Source organism: Mustela nivalis (genome assembly GCF_964662115.1).
Source record: "Mustela nivalis genome assembly, chromosome: 6".
Lineage (NCBI taxonomy): Eukaryota > Metazoa > Chordata > Mammalia > Carnivora > Mustelidae > Mustela > Mustela nivalis.
In genome coordinates, this window is record NC_139025.1 from 21,291,249 (window position 1) to 21,314,590 (window position 23,342).

The 23,342-nt window shown below is 40.7% G+C and overlaps 1 protein-coding gene and 2 pseudogenes across 5 annotated transcripts in view; 1 reads left to right on the plus strand and 2 right to left on the minus strand.

Moving 5' to 3' along the window:
• TSHR (thyroid stimulating hormone receptor) overlaps nucleotides 1-23,342 on the plus strand; it is a 164,117-nt gene that overhangs the window by 105,053 nt on the left and 35,722 nt on the right. For all 3 annotated transcript variants that reach the window (XM_082736400.1, XM_082736401.1, XM_082736402.1), the window contains 4 exons: nucleotides 14,801-14,875; nucleotides 17,634-17,708; nucleotides 19,124-19,201; nucleotides 21,769-21,837. In XM_082736400.1, the coding sequence (XP_082592526.1) occupies nucleotides 14,801-14,875; nucleotides 17,634-17,708; nucleotides 19,124-19,201; nucleotides 21,769-21,837 (297 nt within the window). The remainder of the gene's footprint in view (nucleotides 1-14,800; nucleotides 14,876-17,633; nucleotides 17,709-19,123; nucleotides 19,202-21,768; nucleotides 21,838-23,342) is intronic.
• Nucleotides 292-1,565, minus strand: LOC309868077 (zinc finger CCCH domain-containing protein 11A pseudogene; annotated as a pseudogene). Its single transcript has 2 exons — nucleotides 1,560-1,565; nucleotides 292-1,018 (listed from the first exon to the last, which is right to left on the minus strand). The product of its transcript is annotated as a zinc finger CCCH domain-containing protein 11A pseudogene (transcript).
• Nucleotides 1,879-9,862, minus strand: LOC309868078 (zinc finger CCCH domain-containing protein 11A pseudogene; annotated as a pseudogene). Its single transcript has 3 exons — nucleotides 9,750-9,862; nucleotides 4,953-5,046; nucleotides 1,879-2,969 (listed from the first exon to the last, which is right to left on the minus strand). The product of its transcript is annotated as a zinc finger CCCH domain-containing protein 11A pseudogene (transcript).

Sequence of the window (23,342 nt, forward strand, 5' to 3'; positions counted from 1 at the left end):
TAGATGAAACGAAGTCCAGGTTTTTGTTTTGTTTTGTTTTGTTTTGTTTTGTTTTATGGGGTTTTTTTAAATTTTCTAAGGATTTTATTTATTTATTTGACAGACAGAGATCACAAGTAGGCAGAGAGGTAGGCAGAGAGAGAGAGCGTGGGGGAAGCAGGTGCCTTGCTGAGCAGGGAGCCCGATGTGGTACTCGATCCCAGAACCTTGAGACCATGACCTGAGCCAAAGGAAGAGGTTTAACCCACTGAGCCACCCAGGCACCCCAATTTTTTAAAGGTTCTACCACCTTCAGCTATCAATCATTTCTGATAGCTCAAGCAGAAGTTCATCTTCATCTTTTCCAGGATCCAAGTCGATCTCAGCTTCCAATTTCCCTCCTGAAATTTCCCATTAGTTTCTCAAAATCATCCTACATAGAAAGGGGACACTTTCCTGTTGAGGTGAAGGTGAGTCAGAGGGTTTTCATGGCCATCTGGGATGAAGGGCCAGACACTTCCAGAAGGGAGGAATCTGAAGGGGACTGGGCTGGAGGCAGCACAATCACTCTAGATTTTTCCATCTCAGGCATAGTGACTGACTTGTCCTCAGAAAGGAGTGGGATAACCACTACAGCTGCTTTTTTAGTGGGACTTTCCTGTAGGATGCCTGGAGCTGAGCGGCTTCGCAGCTGCAGTCACAGCAGGGTGGACCTCCACTGCCTTATGTTTGGGGGCTGTTTAGGGGGTGAGACAACTTTAACCACAAATGGCTTCACATTGACTTTGGGTTTAGCTTTACCCCTTTTTTCCAAGGTCTGTGCTGCACATCTCACATTCAGTAATGTGTTCCCAGTGCCTCAGGTTTCTACCTCTGCCTTTTGGGATAGCTTTGTGGGAAGCCACTTTGCCAGGTGCTGTGTGAGGCCCGGCACAGGAGTGAGCACTGGCTTTTCTGTTGTCTGAGTATTCCAAGAGTCTCCATCTCCCCAAAAGTGTGTCAACACTGATTTTTCCTTCTGTGAGGTTCCCCTCTCCAGCTATTTTGGCATGTGCTTCCGTCTCATGGTCTCATTTCTCTTGACTTGAGTTTCAGTGATGCCAACTCCTGTGGTCTCTACTGAGGTCTCTTCAGCCTCTGTTCTAGAAACACTGTTCTGAGAAGCATCTTCACTTCCTTCTTAAAGTTTGTCTTCTTTTATACCTGTTTTTGTTTGTTTGTTGTTTGTTTTCTTTTTAAGATTTTATTTATTTATTTGACAGAGAGAGATCACAAGTAGGCAGAGAGAGAGGCAGAGAGAGAGAGAGGAGGAAGCAGGCTCCCTGCTGAGCAGAGAGCCCAATGCGGGACTCAATCCCAGGACCCTGAGATCATGACCTGAGCCGAAGGCAGCGGCTTAACCCACTGAGCCACCCAGGTGCCCCCTGTTGTTTGTTTTTTGATTCAGAGAAGCTACCTTATGCCTGGGGAGGGGGGGTGGCCTCAAGCTGAGGCTGTGAGCTAGTCCTGCTCTCAGAGCTCTGTTGTACCTGCAGTGCCTTCCCCTATTTAATTTTCTCCAGCATCTTGATGTGCACTACCTGCATAGACTATGTTCTACCTGCAGGCTCCTCTGATTGTTCTTTGCTGGTAACTATAGGTGGCGAAACCACTGTTTGGTTCCTTTTTGTTTGTTTGTTTGTTTGTTTTTAATTTTACTATCAGTCTTTAGTCACATCCTTTTTGCTTTTTTGTCTCTCTGCTTCCTGCTGCTGATGTTTCATTTTAGCCAGGATCTCAGAGAAAGTTTCAAATCAGAGAGTGGAGATGCTTCTTGTTCCTAAAGTAGAATCATCAACTTTTGGAATTCCTTTTGTCTTGAGTTTAACTTGCAATTTTACATGTTTCTAATTAGCTTTTTTAAAGAATTTCTTCTAATGTCTTCACATGGATCTCACCAACTTTAGTGACACTCTCTGCTGACTCTCCTCCATGTTTAGACCAGATGACTTGCCTAAACGCTCCTTGAGACTTGGAAACATGAACTTTCTTTGGTGGTTTGCCAGAGTTAGTAGTAGCTTCCACTGTTTTCCTTAACCTCTGTGCAAGGCTGTGCTTTAATGAAGGATTGCCCTCACCACCTACTGAAAATTTTTGTTTTACCCGTCTCTTGGTGAGACTCAGTCAAACAAGTCCCCTTGTTTGCTGGAAAAAGTTACTGTCCTCACTACAGTCCAGACATTCTCTTTTTCAGGACCTGGAATGGGCTGAGGTTGGTGTAAAAGACTGGAAACTCCAGAAGAAATTTCACCTTGCTTCTTGGATTTTTTCCTTCATTTTCTTTGATTTAATTCAAGAGTTTTTATTCCAAAATTCAAACATTCCCCTTGCTTCAAATTGACCCCGGGTTTCTGGGCAGAGGCTGTCCATAATCCATTATGAACTTTGGGAGGCAGTTACAGGATGGATGTCTTGGTTTCATCACCTTTTTCAGACAACTGACCATCAACATCTCCATCATCACCTGCAGCATTGATTATAACTGGTAGATGGGTGGGGCTAGGAACATTTTCGAACTTTCTATTCTCATAATACTTTGCAGCTGAAGGGAAGAATTAGACTGGACAGACAATTTATTCTGTTGAACTGTGAGCTGGTTAGCCTTCACTTTCCCTCTGGTGACTCAGACACAGTGGTCAACAGTTTTGCTTGGAGGCAGGAAAAGGCCATCAATATAATGCCCTCCTTTGTGGATGGAAAGTGCAGTTAGTTTCTGACATCCCTTTGGCTGATTTTCCCAGTAACAAGGAATCTCACATTTTTTTGTCAATCTCCATTTGCTGAACACTGCACACCTATTGAAAACAGCTCCCTTCTTGCCATGATGTGCAGTTTCATTTCCTAGTGCAAATTCACAGTGATGGGAGGGACAGCTGTCACCTTTGGTACATGTAGAACAGAAAAAAAAAAAAATAGCAGTCTTCTCCTTGATTAGGCAGACTGGGTAGATCCTTAAATCAGAAGTGGCTTCTCGTAAACAAACCACTGCTTTCTCAAGGTGAGGACCAGCTCTAAATCCTCTTGAAATGGGTTTAGTCTTCCAAAAGACAACTCAATCACAGAAATCTCTTTAAAATGCAATCATTAGTTGGTTGCTCTCAGTAGGAATCTCTGTGTCTTCCCTGAATTCCAACCTATTAGGCCTTTTGCTAATTCCTAATACAAGTCAATTTTCCAGCAAATTTTTGGGTAGGGAGTATCCCCCAATCCTAAAAAGCATCACTATCACTAATTCCACAGCTTCCGTCTCAAGATCCAGAACCAAAGCCTACAAGATGTCAACAACATGGGCCTTCCCTATAAGAATCCACACTTACCATGGGAGTTTAGAGGGTGTTCCTCATAAGGGTTTCATCAATCCAAACCTCCAACATTGTCCCCCATTCTGGCTTGCTGCCCCATCTTCCTTCTTTCTTAGCCACTGCCACCTGTGTTCCTCAGAGCAGCAACACCATAATGATTATATGTTTTAATCCGTAGGGCAACAACTAAAATAATTGTAAAAGAACATATAACTAACAAGCTAACAGTAGTGAGGATTATCATCACAAAAATAAATTAATACAAGAGACATCCAGGTGGCTCATTTGGTTAAGCATCTGACTTGGGTTCAAGTCATGATCTCAGGGCCCTGGGATTGAGCCCTGCCTGGAGTCCCACACAGGGCTCCGCACTCAGTGGGGAGTCTGCTTTCTCACTGTTGCTCCTCCTTCTTGTTCTCTCTCTCTCTCTTTCTCTCTCTCTCTCTCTCAAGTAAACAAAATCGAAAAAAAATTAAATAGTACAAAAAGGGCAAGAAATTAAAATAAAGAACTTCTAAAACAAATACTAGATTTAATACCAAATAATCAGTATTTATATTAATTGCATTAAATGTAAAAGGACTTAATATTCCAATTACAATACAAAGATTGTCAGGTAGGTTAATAAAAAAAAATTCAACTGTATGTTTCTTACAAGGGACATACATTAAACACAAGGATATAGAAAGACTAAAAGTATTAGGATAAAAATATTAACATGCAAACAATAACCAAGAGAAAATAGATATAAATTCCCCACTGTACATTAACCCTGAAGTATCACTATATATAAAAATGGAAATTTTATTATGATAAAAAGGATTACTACAGAGAGATATAATGATTCTAAATTTGAATATCTGTAGGAGCAGAGATTCAAACCATGTAAAGCAGAAACTGACAGAACTGAAAAAATAAAATAGATACCCACCATCATAGTGGGGATTTGTTTCAATAGAGCTTTATCAGATAGAACATCCATACAAGAAAAATAAAAATACTAACAAGAAATTAATAAGGCTTGAACAACATAATTTGCAAACTCAACCTCATTGACTTGTATAAAATATTGTATCCGGCAATTGCAGAGTACGTATTCTCTTCAAGGACACACAGAACGTTTATCAAAATTGACCATATGTAGGGCCATGAAAGCAAGTCTCAGTAGCTTGCAAAAAATTCAAATCAAGTTCTCTGATCAGTAAACAATGCACTTGTAAATAAGCATGAATCAAAGAAGAAATCACAATAGGCACTAGAAAATAATTTCAGCTAAATGACAATAAAAATATGACAAATCAAAACCTATAACATGCAGTTAAAGTTACACTCAGAAGAAAATGTATAGCTTTAAAAAGAATGGGTTGGAAATGAAGGCTATAAATAAATTATTTACATATCTTTCACAGAAATTTACAAAGGAACAGTAAATTGAAACTAAAGAAAGTGGAAAGTGTAATATTCAAGAGAACTGAGAATCTAGGTCAGTAAGGACAACAGTTTAAATTCAAAACAAAATCTTCAGACTCCAAATATAGTCTTCATTTATTCATTTGATTTTCTGCCCCTTTCTCAAAAAAAAAAAAAAAATCAAAGAAACCAATTTGTAATGAAGCTCTATATACACCCTACAGCTCTTAAAAGCAACTGCTTTGTTATAATTATGGCCTTTTCCTCATTAAGATTGTAGGCGTTAACATTTCTCTTAGGAATATCAATTTTCTCCCTATGAGCAAAAGAGTTAATTTTATAGAGCAAAGAAACTACTAAATACAAAAATTAAAAAGAGGATAATTCGGCAAGTGGATTTTTAAAAGGCTATTTCTCTGATGTATGAGGTAGTCAGTCTAATATCTTAGAAAATAAGAGAATAATACATCTTGCATTCTGCAGATTTGCCTAATAGATATCCTACATTATTATCTGCAAATGGTTTCAGTTGGCACAAAGGGTAAGTAAAGACTTTTGGACTCCGGCCACACAAATGCTTAATACCTTTATTTTGTAATCATTTATTAAGCAATGACTATAAACAAAGCATCATGCTATTTGCATGACAGAAAGAAAGCTGAAAAATCCGCCTCCTTCCCTTAAAGAATTGAGATAGAAAGCGTGAAACCAAATGTCAGTATAGAATGATCTGTCTCATCTAATTCATCTCCTGTGAGCCCAACTTCTCTAGCACTCCCCGCAGAGAACTAAAGCTGTCTTATTTGTGAAGCAGTCAGTCCCTCACCAGGTTGGTTCTGCTGCAAGCAGAGGTACTGAACTAAGGTGTGCTGATGGCCAAGGTCATCGCATATTGCTAGCACTTACTGAAAACGCTCAGGGAGAACATTAGCAGTTAAAGAGCATAATGTCATTCGGTTGCATGGATGTCCTTCCTCAGCAGCCCTCCCTCTCTCCCTGTGCCTTTTTTGGGGATGTGATTTGGTCAATTGGCTGAATTAGGGCTATGGAAGGACTCGTGGCTCATCATTCCCACTTCTACCCATCCCTTCACTGCTTTTTCAACCTTCTCCTGCTAACGCACTATATTTTTCCTGTGAGTTGGGCTCCCAGTTCTTGCTTAGATTGTGCCGATAGGAATTACAAAGGTAGAAAATATGCGCTAAAATTGTTAGTGACCTAGGGCTGGCATTCCAAAGATAAATAGCTATCTACTCTGTCAATAAATAGTTATGTTTAACACAGTGCTAAAACTGGTCATTGCATCTTACAGCTATCCACAGGATTCAAAATAGTGGATCATTCTAAACTTACCTAGACCCTCTCCCTTGGCCTCTGTGATTCCACACTCCTTGGCTGGTCTTTCTCATTCCTTACTTTTAAACATTGGGGTTCCATATGACCCAGGCTTGTGTCTTCTTCTCTTCTTCCTCTATGATTCTCTCCATGTGACCTTAACCGACTCTTCTCAAGTTTACACACATAGTCTAGGTCCCTCTTTTTAGCACTGAGCCATTTACCTGCTGGTCTTCTTGATGTCTCTTCCGAGATGTCTCACATGTATCTCACTACTTAAACGCCCCAAACTGAAATCAGCCTCTCCCTCTGATCTACCACTCCTCCATTATTTGCTGAGCCAGTACATGGCATGACATCTTACTGCAAATTCCAGATACCTGAGGGGTATCCCTGTATCTTCTTTCCTTCTCACCTCTTTCTTTTTTTTTTTTCCTACTATTTTTCTTAAGATTTTTTTTTTTAATTTATTTGACATACAAGAGATCACACATAGGCAGAGAGGCAGGCAGAGAAAGAGGAGGAAGCAGGCTCCCTGCCGAGCAGAGAGCCTGATGCGGGGCTTGATCCCAGGATTCTGGGATCATGACCTGAGCCGAAGGCAGAGGCTTAACCCACTGAGCCACCCAGGCACCCTGCTTATCACCTCTTTCTAATCCTTCACCATGTCATGTTGATTCTACTATCCTAATATGCAAAAAATGTACCCCCTTCCTCTCCACTGCCAAGACCCTTGCACAAGCCATCATAATTTATGGGAATTATCACATGGAGATGAAGAGGGCCTAGTTGAGGTTTTTTTGTTTGTTTGTTTTTTGTTTTTTTAAGATTTATTTATTTATCTGAGACAGAGAGCAGGGGGTAGGGGCAGCGGGAGAGAGAAACTTAAGCAGACTGCACTGAGCATAGAGACCCATGCTGGGCTCAATCTCATGACCCCGAGATCAGACCTGAGCCTAAACCAAGAATTAGTCACTTAACCAGCTGCACCACCCAGGCGCCCCTAAGCCTAGTTTCCTAACAGTCACCTTCAAGGGGCCAGGCATGGAAAGCACAGTTATCTTAGACCCTCTCTATTGAACCAGACACTGCTGAAAAAAACAACCAGTGATCCCAGTGAAGGCCACATGAAGCAGAAGAGAAGTACAGTTTACCACTGCCTGAAATCCTAATCCACATAATCATGACCTCTATAATAAAAGAGTCGTTATTTTAGCCACTTAGTTGGGGTGATTTGTTATACAACAACAGACATCCAAAAGAGGTAGCAATTACATATCAGCAATGGGTAAAAGACATTGAGGATTTATCAGAGAAAATTACAAGAATGGCGGGTTTCTTTATAACTTACTGAGAGTCCTAAATGAAAACAAAACAGTTCTCCTGGTTTTTAAACTTCAGCTGGAGTACAGTCTAGCCAAAATAACTTTTTTTTTTTTCAAAGATTCATTTATTCATTTGAGAGTGAGGAAAAGGGAGAGAGAATCTCAAGCAGTCTCCACACTGAGCACAAAGCCCAATGTAGGACTCGATCCCACAACCCTGAAATCACAACCTGAGCTGAAACCACGAGTCAGACATTCAACTAACTGTGCCATCCAGGAGCCCTCCAAATATAAATTTGATAAAGCTTACACCTGTAAAATGGTGAAACACAGACCACTTCCATCTTCTATTTCATGTTTTCTATAAAGAAGCCAATAGAACATTGACTGTTGCCATTGTTACTCCTACTAAAAGCAGCCACCAATTACTGAATACATTTTATGGGCAAGCATTCTACTAAAAGAGCTTCACATACCCTATGCCACTTAATCTCACTAAGCCTCAGGTCCACTATGTAAAATGAAGACGGTAATACACACCTCACAGGGCTCTTGCCCAAATTTCCTCAGCTAAGAATTTTCAGAGTCAGAATTTGAAAGAAAGAGTCCCTCTAAAACTAATGCAATTCATAATATCTCTTCAATTAAAAATGGAAATAAAGAAAATGCTACCCTCAAAGGATGTTTTTACTTTAATGTGGATTTTTTGAAAATCACGAGTAAATAAAAATTCTATAATTGGGTAGATAAAAAGTGTGATTTACAGCAGATAGTGTGATAAGATCTAATATTGGCTGCTTCATTAAACTGAGTCAAGTGAATTTATTGGAGGTTTCAAGAGTACCGGTTTTAGTCCCGATCATTAGATAATCATGCAATCAGCTGACTGCCTCTTCCAAGAAATTTGGAGAATCATTTTTATAATGTCCTATTTCCAGTGGAAAATCTACTGGTAAACTCACATTTTCTTCCACCTGTTTTCAAAATCTGAAGATATAAACTCTCTTTGAATTGACATCTATTATTTTTTTAATTCATCAATAAATTAAACGATGCATCAACATCATGCTTATCACCTTTCAGTTATATTTTTCCCTTAATTGTGGAACATTAGCTTTGAAATACTTCATTGGTAATAGCCAAAGTAGAATAATTAAGATTTCTCTCATTGAAAAGTCTTGATAATTTAGAAATAAATTTTCTGTGAATTTATAGACTATTGCTGAAAAATTACTGCCAGTCTGAAAATCAGGACTTTAAAAGCTAAGGACCTAGTATATACCAAGCGCTTTGACAGATTTTATACTCTTTGATCTAGTAATTCCACTTCAGTAAACTTTCCCCCAAGAAAATAAACAGAGGAGTGAGTTTACATAAAAGCCATTTGTCTCATAGTTAATTTATAATAGCAAAAATTTGGAAGCTACTCAAATGCTCAGCTAGAAGGGTCTAATATGAAATACTGAGCAACCATTAGAAATCTGTTGCCACAGACTATTTAATCCCAGAGGGAATACTTTTGATGTAGTGTGGTTTTAAAAACACAAAACATACTTAAAGATAGGGAAAAAAACCGATTTTCTTTATATCATGGAATAAGAGGTTTCACATCTTTTTGATGTGAATGTGTTTAAAACTTTTCACAATATATTATCTTCATAGTTAGATGGAATAAACTTTTTAAAAATTAAGAGTTCTTTCAAAATACATCAATTTTAAAATGAATACTTGATGTAAATTCATACTACCTGGGTGACTTATTGTGTGATAGGAAACCTATCAGAAAATGTTACTTTAAAATTAATTTACCTAATTCTTAGTCCCAGTTTTCACCTCAGTACTGTGCAGTATTTAAGGTATGAAAATTAATGGCTTTGCTAATACATACACACCTTCTTTTTAAAGTAGTTAAGTAATTAGTTACTACTTCTACCTCCCAGATCCCACAGTTAAGTTGCACATAATAAATGTCCAGTAAGTATTCCTTTAGTTTTAACCAATCTCTTCCCACTCTCCCCACTAGAACCAGCACACCTAGTCAAAGACAGAGTGGCCTGCCTTCTTTTTTTTCTTTCTTTCTTTCTTTCTTTTTTTTTTTTTTTTTTTTTTGAACTAAGGTACTTAAAAGCAGATTAGAAAAAAATTGAAGATCAAATGCAAGTAAGTTGAAAAAAAGCCAGGGGGCCAGTCAATACCTAGGTTTTTGGTTCTCATTCTCATTCAGTTTCTTGTTTTACACAAAGTAGTTTTGCACATTAATTGCATTTGTATTTCTTAAAATTCCAGCGATACCAGCTAGAGACCTTCTCTTCAGGTCTCTTATTCCAATTCAAGGTCCTTGCCCATGCAAGCCTGGAACCTTCTCATCTCCGTTGGTCCCATCTTACTTTGCAGGTGAAAAGCCATGTCAGTTTCATTCTTGCTCTGCTTGCTTCCCAGCTTGGCCTCTTTCTCCTCATGAACCGGGGGCATTGAGGGTGTGGGCGAATATCTCTAAGACTAAGGAGCAGAGTCAAATGCTATGACCTAATGCCAGTCAAGAGGGAAAAGGGGGCACAGGACAATGGAAGAAAAAAAGAAGTTGGAAAGTTCCTTAATAGTAGAAGGATTTAAGCCTTCATTTCTCCTCCGCTTGCCTCTCTCTGCCCAACCTGGGGACTCTCTTCTACCACTTTGCTGATTTCCCAGACGGTGTGGGTGTAGGCTGGGGTGCTAAGTGCCTGCCACGACAGCTGTTCTGAACAAGCCAATTTCTCTGTTATTTGCTCTTGTTAAAAATGAACAAATAGGGGCACCTGCGTGGCCCAGTGGGCAAAGCATCGGACTCGTGGTTTGAACTCAGGTTGTGATGTCAGGGTCATGAGATCAAGTCCCCCCACCCTCACCCCCACGGGGCTCTGGGTTCAGTGTGGAGTCTGCTTAAGATTCTCTTCCCCTTTGCCCTTCCCACCCACACTCAGAGTATCTGACACTTTATATGTTTTTTAAAATTTTTATATAGAATATATATTCCTTTGTGTTTTTTGAAATTCAGGACTTTTTGTGTGCCTTTTATTTCATTTTTTTTTTTTTAACTTCGAACAAGATAAAATAGGGGCGCCTGGGTGGCTTAGTTGGTTGGGCATCTGATTCCTGTTTTTGGCCTCAGTACTGATCTCAGGGTCCTGGGTTTGAGCCCTGGCAGGGTGAGCAGATGCCCACTGGGCTCAGCTCAGGGCGGAGTCTTCCTCTCCCTCTCCTTCTGCGCCTCCCCTCCCTCACAGGTGCATGCACTCCCTCTCTCTCTAAAATAAATAAATAAATCTTTAAAAAATAAGATAGAATAAAAAGTGAAAAGTACACATTCTTAGTTTCCATTCTACCTACCAGAGACAACCACAAGGAACACTATGTTCTTTATTTTAAGAATTTTATTGATGCTTATTGTATTAGTTTGGGTAGGCTAAGAGCTAAGAAATAGACAAAATTAAAGCTGTGACAGCCTGAAGGGAACTGAAGGTTACTTCTTGCTCATGGGACAGTACCGGGTGGAGGGGCAGGGAGCCAGGGCGGTGCTCCTCCACGCCGTCACTCAGGGACCCCCAGGGGCTGATCCAGAGGCCCTGCCTCCCTCACCTCTTGTCCTCACTCTGGGGAACAGCTCTATGCCAACCTGTCATGCTGGTGTGATATATATGTTTTCTTTCTCTCGGCGTCCCCAGTGTCCTGACAACATAGCTAGCCGCCTGCACTCTCGGGCTGTAATTGCTTCACTCAGAATTGTAGCGAGTCAAGTTCACCCTCCCATGCAGGCTTGAAACTCACTGGACTTCGGACTCCCTGTTTGACCAGAGCTCTGCGAGTGCTCACTTAATTGTCCTCTCTGCTTTCTTAGAAAAGGTGATCCAGCTGCATTCACTTCTGACCTCTGTCTCCATTTGGCTAAGGTAGCAGCTCCTGCCCCCTCCCCTTCTGACTTCAGCAGAGATTTTGTTTTTCTAGGTTTAAAGATGTAATTGACAGGTAACCCTGTGTAAGGTTAAGGAGTCCAAGGTGTTGATTTGACAGACTTACATTACTTACATGACTGCCGTAACAGTAGCACTTCCATCCTGTCACCTAACTGCAGTTCTTTTTTGTGGCAAAGACAGTTTAAGAGCTCTCTTAGCAACTTCCAAGGATGTAACGCAGTATTCTTATTATATTATTAGCCATCATCGCCAGGCTGGCAATTAGACTCCCAGAATTTGTTAATCTTATAAATGGATGTACGCTTTGACCCCAGCCCTCCCCAGCCCCTAGTAACCGCCACTCTCCTTTCTATTTCTCTGAGTTTGGCTTTTTTAGATGCCATATAAAAGTGAGGTCATACAGTATTTACCGCTCTCTCAGCAGAGTTTTGTTGTTGTTTTTTTAAAGTCACTTGTGAGCATGAGCAACTGACTGTCTTCTTACCTCAGACAGCGGCTTCCTTTCCTTGATGATTCTTGTGGTAACTCTTGCCTGTCTTAGATTTGCCCTAAGAAATCCACCTATTTGGGGGCACCTGGGTGGCTTAGTGGGTTAATAAGCCTCTGCCTTCGGCTCAGGTCATGATCTCAGGGTCCTGGGATCAAGCTCCGCATTGGAGCACTGAGCCTGCTTCCCTCTCTCTCTGTCTGCCTCTCTGCCTACTTGTGATCTCTGTCAAATAAATAAATAAAATCTTAAAAAAAAAAAAGAAAAGAAAAGAAAAGAAAGAAAGAAAAAGAAATCCACCTCTTTTGTATCTCCCCTCTCCTGGCCTCTCCTACCTCTTTCAACCATGTAGGTAACGGCCTACTTTAGTCAGCTGGAACTCACAGCAGTTTTTCATTTCTCATTCGCCACCTCCAGAGCTCCTTCAGCGGGCTGCCTTTCACTGGAACATTCTCTTAGGCCACTCTCTCAAGCCCATCTTGTTCAACAATAGTCTCTCATCCAGCAGTTTGCCAGACCGCAAACTCTCCTAACTAGTTTAGATTTGACTGACAGCAGTTCAAACCCTTTTCCCATGGAAAGCTCTGGCAAGAAGTTTATTGCTGAACATGCAGAGAGAGGGCACCTGAACTCTATAGCGTCTAAATGTATCTGAGACGGGCAAGGCAGGGACAGCTATGGGATTGTGCAGTAGGCAGCCAACCAGCCCCATTTACCCAGGACAGACAGACCTCCAGAAATAGGGTTTTTAGTCTCAAACCAGGACAAAATTTTAAATCTACTTTAAAGTGATTCTTTCCATGCAGGATCTTGATTTTAGGGTGAGGGATTCTAAGGGTCTTGGCATATAAATTGTGGATGCTTTCTGTTGAAGCATGGATGTGTCTTTCAAGAGGATTCAGTCAAGAACAATAAAGTTAGCTGTCTGGACAAAGTTTTGCTAATGGAGATGATAGACCAGTAACTTTATATTAACAAGACAGTAAGTTGAGGTGGAAACAAGATAGTTTCTTTCTTTCTTTCTTTCTTTTTTTTTTTAGAGAGAACAAGTGCTTGAGTGGAGGGGTGGGGAGTGGCACAGGGGCAGAGGGAGAGAGAGAGAGAATCTTAAGCAGGCTCCAGGCTCAGGGCTGAGCCTGACACAGGCCGTCTCGCACAACCCTGAGATCATGACCTGAGCCGAAATCCAGAGTCCAGTGCTTCACCAACAGAGCCAGCCCTGGGCCCCAGTAGTTTCTGATCCTATCCTCTCTTTCCCAAGATCTGTTTCATACTCCACGTCCTTAGTCAGATACCACACCTAGTGTTGTTTTCTTTTTTTTTTTTTTTTTAATTCTGTATGAACATTGCAGCACCTCCAACCCCAAGTCTCTGATGTCTGTTCCAGCTTTCATTCTACTCAGGAGAATAACAGTAATAAAACTATTGTTCATAGAGCCCTCACTGTGTGCTAGGCTACATGTCAAACTCTTTATAGACATTATTTAATTTCCACAAGAGTCCTATGAAAGATGTGGTATTATTATCCCTGTTTTATAGATGAGGGAACTATGGCTCAGAGAGGTCAACTTGCCCAAGGTTATGTAGCCAGAAAGAAGTGGCAGAGTCAACATTTGACCTCAGTTCCCTCTGGCCATTCAGCAATTAAAAGGAGCTAACTACTGCTGTGTATTACAACGTGTATGAACTTCACAGACACCGTGCTAAGTGGAAGAAGCCAGATAAAGAAAACTACATGTTTGCAATTTCAGTTATATGAAATGTCCAGAGAGGGCAAATTCAGAGATAGAAAGCAGATCCGTGGTTCCTAGGCATGGGGGAGGGTGGGAATTACCTGCACATGGGCAAATGGGGTTTTGTCATTGATAGAAATGTTCTAAAACTGGGTTGTGATGATGGTTGCACAGTTCTGTAAGTTTACAAAAAATTACCTAATTGTATACCAGCAGTACATGAATTTTATGAAAATTCTCTGTCAGTAAAATCATTTTTAAAAGTCCAGGGCTAGGGGCGCCTGAGTGGCTCAGTGGATTAAAGCCTCTGCCTTCATCTCAGGTCATGATCCCAGAGTCCTGGGATGGAGCCCTGCATCGGGCTCTCTGCTCAGCGCAGAGCCTGCCTCCTCCTCCTCTCTCTCTCTCTCTCTCTGCTAGTTTGTGACTGTGAGTGAGTAGATGCAGGTTCCTTTAGCCTTAGGGACCATCTCTAAGGGAAGAGGATACAGGTCTTGCTAGGTTCTTGTCCTGTTCATAGAAGCATAGAGAGTGCCTTTAAACTCTTTCAACCAATCCACATGTGCTGAATACATTCAGTTTTACCAATGAGACCCTCTTTCTACCTGTCGTGAACTTCACTGATGCTAACTGTGCATGTTGATTGACTTGTCGATAATCCTAAGTATGTAAGTTGCAGACTTATGTGGTATCACACCGCATGTACTTAAGTCTTCAGTTACTGGTATAGAACAATCAGCACAAGGGAACTCTTAAGACTCACCATAGCCACTACCTCTGAAACAGCAACTGGCAGAAGCAGCTCATGGCCCTCACTGCCTTGTTATCACCCATCATTTAGCCTGCGCAGTGTCCGCTCCAGGGCCAGGATATGTGCTATTGGTAATAATAAAGATATCTGTTCTCAACACACCATTGGAGATTTTCTTTTCTATTTAAATATAAAAAGTTGGGGATGGCAGGTGGAAAGGCTATGAGACTACAACCAAGAGAAAGGTCTCCCATATATGAAAATGGACTGGAACTAAGTCAGGGTTGGGGGGGGGGGGGACAGCCAGTGTGTCCCTGGGAGGAGTTGGCTCCTGATGGGACTGATTCTCAGAAGAAACAGTCCCTGGGGCATTGCGTAAATGTGTATATTTCTCATGAACATTTGTTAAGTCTGATTCATAATGTTTTTAACTTTGGTAAGAACAGAAATGGATATATTATATGAATGTGTTTTCTGTAACTCTTACAGAGAGATTCGGAATACCAGAAGCTTAACTTCCATAGACCCTGATGCCCTAAAAGAGCTCCCCCTCTTGAAGTTCCTGTAAGTATTAATGCCTACCCCATTCTACTTTTTTTTTCCTTAAAGAGAATTATAATGTTGTTGTCTGCCACAAGTCTCCCTAGGATGATGTGGGCCAGGGTCATTTTAGGAGTATATGGCCTGAGACAAATCACACCCTGTGACTTACTCCCCACTCTTTCCCATCAGACAAGGAGTCAGGTGAAATGATCCACATTTTAAAAACCTATTTAAAAGTCAGCATATAATGCTGGGACCAAAGACTTGATCCAAGAGACATGAGGGAGAAAATACCATGATATATACATAGCCTTTACATGGAGTATAACAGAACAAAACAAAACCAAAAAACTCTAAGAGTCCATTGGTCAATTTTATGAGAAATGGGTATCACAACAATATCAATATGAAAGTACTTGTCACACAGAAAATAAAAAAGCCACAAAGGGCAAAATCCAAACTCTGGAAGGTTGGGGTAACAAAAAATGGAAGAAACAACACTATTGCTTTGTTTTGGCAACACCTTGTGAGCTAATTATAAACTCCCTGAGAGCAGGAACCACAGCACTTTACTCTCCTATTGCCTCTGTACTGGCTGGCACAGAGTAGATGCTCAATAATAATGTGCTCAATTGATGTGTATGTCTCGTCTCAGGTCCTCTAGGCATCAGCTGGAAGAAACTGTCCCTTCTTCCCTTCTTTCTGATTCACAGGCATTGTGAAAGATTAGAACACAAAAGCATTATGAGAGGAAACAATTAAAATCCACCTTAATCCTAAGACTCAGAAATAACCATTATTAACATGTTAGTTTGTTTCCATCTAGGGCTTTTAAATAATAGTGTACATCCATATATACTTTATGAATTAAGACTTTAAGAATGAATAGAAGTTATCCAGGAAAAGAAGAGGGAGGGGCAGAAGAAAAATACAGATGGATGGACCAGCATGATAAAGACACAAAGGTGTGGAACCATATGGCTCATTTGGGGCCCTAAAAATAGCTCAGGATTGGGTGCCTGGGTGGCTCAGTGGGTTAAAGCCTCTGTCTTCAGCTCAGGTCATGATCCCAGGGTCCTGGGTTCGAGCCCCACATCGGGCTCTCTGCTCATCAGGGAGCCTGCTTCCTCCTCTCTCTCTCTGCCTGCCTCTCTGCCTACTTGTGATCTCTGTCTGTCAAATAAATAAATAAAATCTTAAAAAAAAAATAGCTCAGGATGAAGAAGTGGGAGTGCAAGATGGCAGGGAGAGTAAAGAGGATAGTGTTGGGAACTGTGGCTGGAAAGGCATCCGGGAAATAATAACAAAAACTTATGGGACAAGGCAATCATTCCTGTGTGGACTTCAAGTTTCAATCAATCAATAGTTTCTTTGATATGATGATCCCTTAGTATGTGTGCGGCTCTGGGAGGGAATTTATAAGGTAGTAAAACCCTGTTCTTACCTTCAAGAAGCTTACAGTCTAGTTGGGAAGATACTATATAAAATTGAAAAGTTCCTCTCCTACTGGAGAATAATGGTAAGTGATAAATAAGAGGTAACATACATTATGGGGGGGGTATAGTTAATTAGAGGACACATCAGAAAGGTGCACTTGTTTGGGGCTTTGAAGAAAACAGAGGTCCTGCCCTAATCTGGCACTTCCAGCCCCGCTGTACGGGATACGGTCCCCACTTAACTCCAGGGCCTCCCCCTGCCACACACACTTCCACATGTACCTCTCTTGCAATTAGGCAATTGACTAGTTTGTTCACTGTTTGTTTCCTGTTCTTCACATATTCTTTATGGAATCTTCCTTCTCTCCTTTGCTATCTGGAATATCCCATTTGTTCTTTGTGACACCTCTGGCTCCTGTGTTCTCTTCAAATCTTACGCCTCCCCCTCTAAAAGCAGTCAGGTCAGAATTTGCCTAAGAAGGTATTTCAATGAACCAGTTTTCTCTGCTGGAAGACTTTCTTTAAAGCTTTACTGGTACTATCTAACTTGTAGCCCATTCCTCTCTGTGCCATTCCTCTCAAAAAAAAAAAAAAAAAAAAAACCCAAAACAAAACAAGAAACCCTCCATTCCACTATCTATGTTCTGGTAGCTACAACAAATGTTAAATTAACCAGGAACCTGAAAGTGGATGTATTCGTGCTGTCCGATGTGTATCTTTTAGTCTTGACATTTTGCCCTGATGACACAAACTCTGGAAAGTGAAGACAATTGTCTTTGATTGATTTTATCCCTCTTCTGGACATACTTTCTAAATGGCACTGCTGCCATCCTACGCCCAGGTGACTGCCAGGGGAAAATAATTCTTGGCAAAACAATGAACACAATATAATGAGAAGGTTGAAAGAAGAAGCCTGGTTTGGAGTTGGGTATTATGTATTATATTGCCTTTCTGTCCCACCTTCCCCCTTTTCCAGTGCCCCCCCATAATGCCCTCCAATTAAAACAGGGAAATACCACACACACGCATGCACACATGGAAAGAGACCTGAGTTCCTATTTATAAGAAGCCTACTTGGTTGAAACAGTCTTCATATTCTTATAAACAGAAAAAAATGTATTGACTCTGGTGGATTGAATTAGATTCTTATACCTTGAAGGAGCAACATCTCCTCCAAGGGTTAGAACTTAGCCAGGTCACTCAGATATTTAATGAAGGAGTTAGGATTTGACTCGAGTCTGACTTCAGAACCCATGCTTTCAACGAGTACATTAATCTACTTCCTATGTGTTGGTTTTCTTACCTTATTTCTGTTCCCTCTTCTTCCTTTTCATGCACTGTAGTGGCATTTTCAACACTGGACTTGGAGTATTCCCTGACCTGACCAAAGTTTATTCCACTGATGTATTCTTTATACTGTAAGTATGCACACATGCGATGTTTACCCGTATTTTGTCACTGTCAAGAAGTAGGGTGCAATCATAGGGGTTGGTTGAAACCTAGTGAAGCAATTGTCTCAAGGGGAAGCAGTGATCGGCTGTGACAAATGTGCTGGCGGATGAAGTTAGGCAGAAACTGAGAAACAACCACTGGGTTTAGTAATAGGGGACTTTGGTGATTCCGACGAGTGCAGTTCCAATGGAGCTCTAGGGTGAACTCCAGTTGGAGTTGGCTCAAGAAAGAATCAGAAGGAAAGACTTAGAGAAAGTGACTATTACAAACTCTTTTGAGAAGTCTTACTGTTAAAAAGGAGCGGAAACATATCTCAGTAGTTGGAGCACACTGGGACAGGAGAAAAGGTCTATTTTTGTTGTTTCTTGTTGTTTGATGGGACCAATTATGGCATGTTTGTTTGCTGATGAGAGTGATCAAATAGAAGGAAAATTTGACGATAATGATGATACTTTATCTTCCATATAATTTTAATAGCTTTTCAGACACATGTATTCATATATTTGCTACTCTTAACCTCCTTATAATGTGTAAATGGAAGCTATAAATTTTTTCCATTCTATAAATGAAGAAACAGAGGAACAGAAAACCTAAGTGATTTTGTCTGAGCAGAGTCCCAAGGAGCAGAAACCAGTGGTGTTCAAACGACTTCCTGTGGCTTCTGACTGGTGGCCATGTACCCTTCTCCAAAACCTGTGACACAGTCACGTGTCTTACCTCATTTTATAGAAGTAAACAGACTTATGCAGCGTTAGAGGGTGAGTCTCCACCACAGAGTCAGCAAAAGGTGGAGTGGTCGAATCTGAACTCTCAGGATTTTGCCAGGAAAAAAAAAAAAAAATTGACCATGCTTTTTTGCTGCTGAAGAGCACAGTTCAAAAATAGTCAGTCTTCTAGCAACTAGACTGGCACAGAAAGTTCTTCAGGAGCATCCGCCAGGCAGTAGTTTGCAAGTATAGGACACTTCAGTAATACTCATAAAAAGAAATCCACTGTTCTCATTGTACCAGCCCTTCTTAGAGGTTCCAGACACTTAGAAAACTCTAGTTGCTATGGGTCAAGTATTTGTCACAGATTTACTGAAGTCTCTAAGGCGCCTGCTCCCCTTATAAATGAGGATTTAGTCAGGGCTTCAGCCCACCCCCAAAGCTCACTTGCTTAAGCACGTCTGGAAGGCTGTGAGTGTGCGTCCCGCTCTCCACGCCTCACTGAACCTCTGAGCCACCCGCCCTAAGAGGAATCAACGAAACCTAAAAATAAACAAGATTAAACTAAATTGCATCAGGTTATTTATTTGAGTGCATAGGGTGGAGCAAAAGCCCAGTCCCTGGAGGAAAGCATTTTTTTTTTCACCAAGTGTCTTTTTGTCCCTCTTTTGCAGTGAAATCACAGACAACCCTTACATGACTTCCATCCCTGCCAATGCTTTCCAGGGGCTCTGCAATGAAACCCTGACACTGTGAGTATTGCCACTTCCACTCCTGCCAACAACCAAAATGTTATTTGGACCATTGCCATATTTTCACTCCAAGAAACATACTATAGGATGTGCTCTATGATCTCCTAAATGTTTCAGAGTTAAATAAGAGGATTTCCTTATGGTATGTTAGTCCAATCAATGACAAAATGGTTTAAGTAACAAGACAAGTATTCCCTTATAGAAATGGTCAGCACACTTGATCTAGAGATGACCATTGGATCTTACAGAACACATGGTCTTTGCGGCAATGGCTTACCTCTGCCATTATAAGCAAAAGGCAGCCATATACAATATGTAAATTAATAAGCCTGTCTTTCAAATCAAATTTAATTTACAAAAACAAGTATTAGACCAGAATTGACCTGAAGGCCTTGTAATATATTGTATTCTAATATCCCCATTATATACGGGAAGAACCTGGGGTTAGAGTGGTGACTTTTCCAAGATCACTGAGTTAGAAAAAGGTGCAACTAAGAGCTTCTCATGCTCTTTGCACTCACACTCAACTCGTTATCACAACTGTTAAGAAGGTCCAACAAAACCCTATTGAATAGAAAACAGTGTTGTTATACATCATTATTTTTCAGAGTTCAGATGGGTTCTGCTCTTTAGAGATTCCAAAGGAGAGGTTTATTAGAGAAATTCATAAAGTATTCTAATAAAGAAATCTAGTAGAGGTATAAAAGATAAGTTAATTCTCCAAACTTGTAGAAAACTCCCCTCTCTCATCCAATTAGCCACAAACTAGAGTTGTCCAAAGGATCTCTTCTCTCTAGCTTCAGTACCACTGCCCAAGCTCAGGCCTCCTGGCTTTTTTGCCTGGATTGTCATCCAGTTCCCTTTCTCTGGTCACACTACAGTCCAGGTAGTTTTTGTGAGATACAAACTTGATTGGATTATTCCCCAGTAAAATTGACGCAAGCATCCCCACAGCTCTTACAAGAAGCTGCTTCCAAAGCATTCTAAGTCTATCCATCTAAGCCTATGAAACTGCCTCAGCCTCTGAGTCTCTAGCCACAGTGAAGCATTTCATCCTTCTTGAAACATGGCCATAGGTCTTTGGACAAGACGAGAGACTCTTCTTGGCCATCATTTCATTTGACAACACAGCAAAAATCTGGAGCCTTAGCCTGCTCAGTCCCAAACCTCCAGGCCTTTTGCCTCCTCTATGAAGGTTTCCGTTGCGCAACTGAACCACTCATTGCATCTAAACTCATTTCTCAGTTTCTCTACCTTCACCGTTTGGCCTTTTTTTCTAAGGACCCCATGCCTCCGGCAGCCTTCTCAAGTGAAAGCAGCTCCTTGTCCCAAGGAGCACGGGCACAGTAGGCATTTAATAAACATCTGAATGAGGGAATTCTGTGCTTCCTGAAATCAAGAGTGGGGGATGGCATGGGTTGCCCATTATCTTTTTGGGTAATCATTTTTACATTCCTGCAAAAGTCCTTGCTTCTTCGAAGCTCATGCTCAAAATACCGCATGAGAGGGTGTGTGTCCAGCGGTGAATTTATGTGCATATTCCTGGCAGGATAGAGTTTCAATTGAAGTTTGCAATCCTTTCTTTTTTCTTCCTTCTTTTTCACTATTTTTTTCTTCCTTCATTATTTTCCCTTTCTAAGGCCTATTTGTCTATTAAGAGTTTCATTTAATCTCTGAAATGTAATGCTAACAAAGAATATTTTCATTGTCTAGGACTCTTAACAAAGTTTTAGAAAATAGAAATCCCAAATGTATAATTCTCACATCTACATAAAAGAACTCTAATTCAGGGGCTGGGTGCCTGGGTGGCTCCGTGGGTTAATGCCTCTGCCTTCAGCTCAGGTCATGATCTCAGGGTCCTGGGATCGAGCCCCACATTAGGCTCTCTGCTCAGCAGGAAGCCTGCTTCCTTCTCTCTCTCTCTCTCTCTCTCTCTCTCACTCTCTCTGCCTGCCTCTCTGCCTACTTGTGATCTCTGTCAAATAAATAAATTAATTTAAAAAAGAAAAAAAGAAACTGAAGTTAGGGGCACCTGAGTGGCTCAATTAAGTGTCTGCCTTTGGCTCAGGTTGGGATCTCAAGGTCCTGGGATTGAGCCCGATGTTGGGCTTTCAGCTCAGCAGGTAGCCTGCTCCTCTTTCTCCCTCTGTCTGCCACTCTGCCTCCTTGTGCTCTCTCTGTCAAATAAATAAATAAACCATTTGAAAGAAAGAAAAAAAAAAACCTGAAGTTATCCTTCATTTTTGACATTGGGTTAAGTATTAAGTATTACCCCAAACTCTTCTTTTTTGAGTATAGGTAGTAGAATATTTTTTTTTTTATTCTTAATGGTGGCAAATCTTTGCTTCTCAAAATGAATTGCTTCTGAGAAATAGTTTGAAGTTACTAGGAGCTGTCTGGTAAAAGAGGATTCAAAGTTGGAAATATTCTATGTTCCAAGCAAGACATACTGTGAAGTTTTCTTGTGGGACCTGAGAACCTTCATGCACATTTCTGACACTGCAGAAATGAAACCCAACCATCACCTCTTATGAGCCACTGATTTCTCCTCTCTCTTTTGATTGTAGGAAATTATACAACAATGGATTTACTTCAATCCAAGGACATGCTTTCAATGGGACAAAGCTGGATGCTGTGTAAGTCAAGGGTAGCCATGGACACCACTATCTTCCTCCATAATCCCAACCCCATCCAGTGGGGGAACATCCAATGGGTCAGAATTCTGTTAGAGATAGGTTCTACCAGAGCATTCCTCAACCCCAGAATGAGTATGACCAAAATTTGGGAATGATGTTAAGGAACTTGGCAAGAGCCAGCTTTAGCAAATACTTACAGTGACTCCCATCCTAAATCACAAACCTTTTATCCTTGATAAAATGGAGAACCATGGTATCACCTTCAATTTCCTTGTAGAGTCTGTTGTGTGTGTGTGTAAATGTTAATGAAGTACACTGTATATGTACATGAAGTAAAGCGTGTCTTTAAGTCTGAAGCTGTTCAGGAAGTAAGGTTTTTATTTTTATTTTTTTCTGATATGTTTTCAGAAAGATTTACTCTATATTTGATTCACTCGCTTTTGCCTACCCACCCCCAAATAAATAAAGCCTAGAATAGGATATTGTCAAAAAGATAGTCACTTACATGGGGTTCTGCCTTTGTTGTATTTTCCTGCCAGATCTTTGTGGCCACCAGTATCTACAACAGGACATACTTTGGGTCTAAGAGCTTGTGGACTGGCTCAGCCATACTAATTTGTGTTTTAACCTAATATCTAGTAAGTGAAAAAATACATTTAGTAGAGTATGTTTCCCACACTGTGGTGGACTAGTTAATTTGTAGGACCTTCCTACAAAACAACTATGACATCCATTTTTTAAAAATTACATTTATATCATAGCTCCAAGAGAGAGAAATAAACTAACAAACCAGGAGCTGAAACCAAAGTGGTGGGTGCTTCCAGAAGGCTGATTTGGTAGGGGCAGGTGCCAACATCAGTGATGCCAGGAGACAAGGCTTTAGTGCAGTCTGAAGAAATGAAAGTGATACAAACCTGAGACTCCTAGGTTAAACCAGGCAACCTGGATGAGAGCTGGAGTAGAACCACCCTAGTAGTACATTCTGATTTCTGGCAGAAACAAATGCATACCTCTGCAGAGAGAAAAATACCAATACAGGCCCCCACCTTTTTTAAAGATCTCGATCAATCAAATATGCGCTCACTTTCAAAAACCACACATAGGAGAAGAAAAACCCACCATGGTTAAGAGTCAGCTAGAAGAACACACAACACATTTTTGTGTTTGTCTTGTAACACATCACTGAGTATTTTCTCTAACAATTATATTTTTTCCAGTTCCAGAGTTTCTCTTTGCTTTTTCAAAAAAGTTGCATGCTCATTTTTGACAGTCTTATTGCTTACTCCCTTTTGTGACTCCATTTTTTTTTCCCCTGTAAACTTTCCACACATGGTTATTTTATATTCCAGAGTGGTCATCACAAAATCTGAGGGCCTATGGTTCTAGATCTGTTGTACAGTGCTTCTCAAACTTTATTGAACATATAAGCCACCTGGGATCCTATTAAAGTACAGAATCTGGTTAAGTAGATCTGAAGTGGCCCCAGGATTCTGCATTTCTAACAG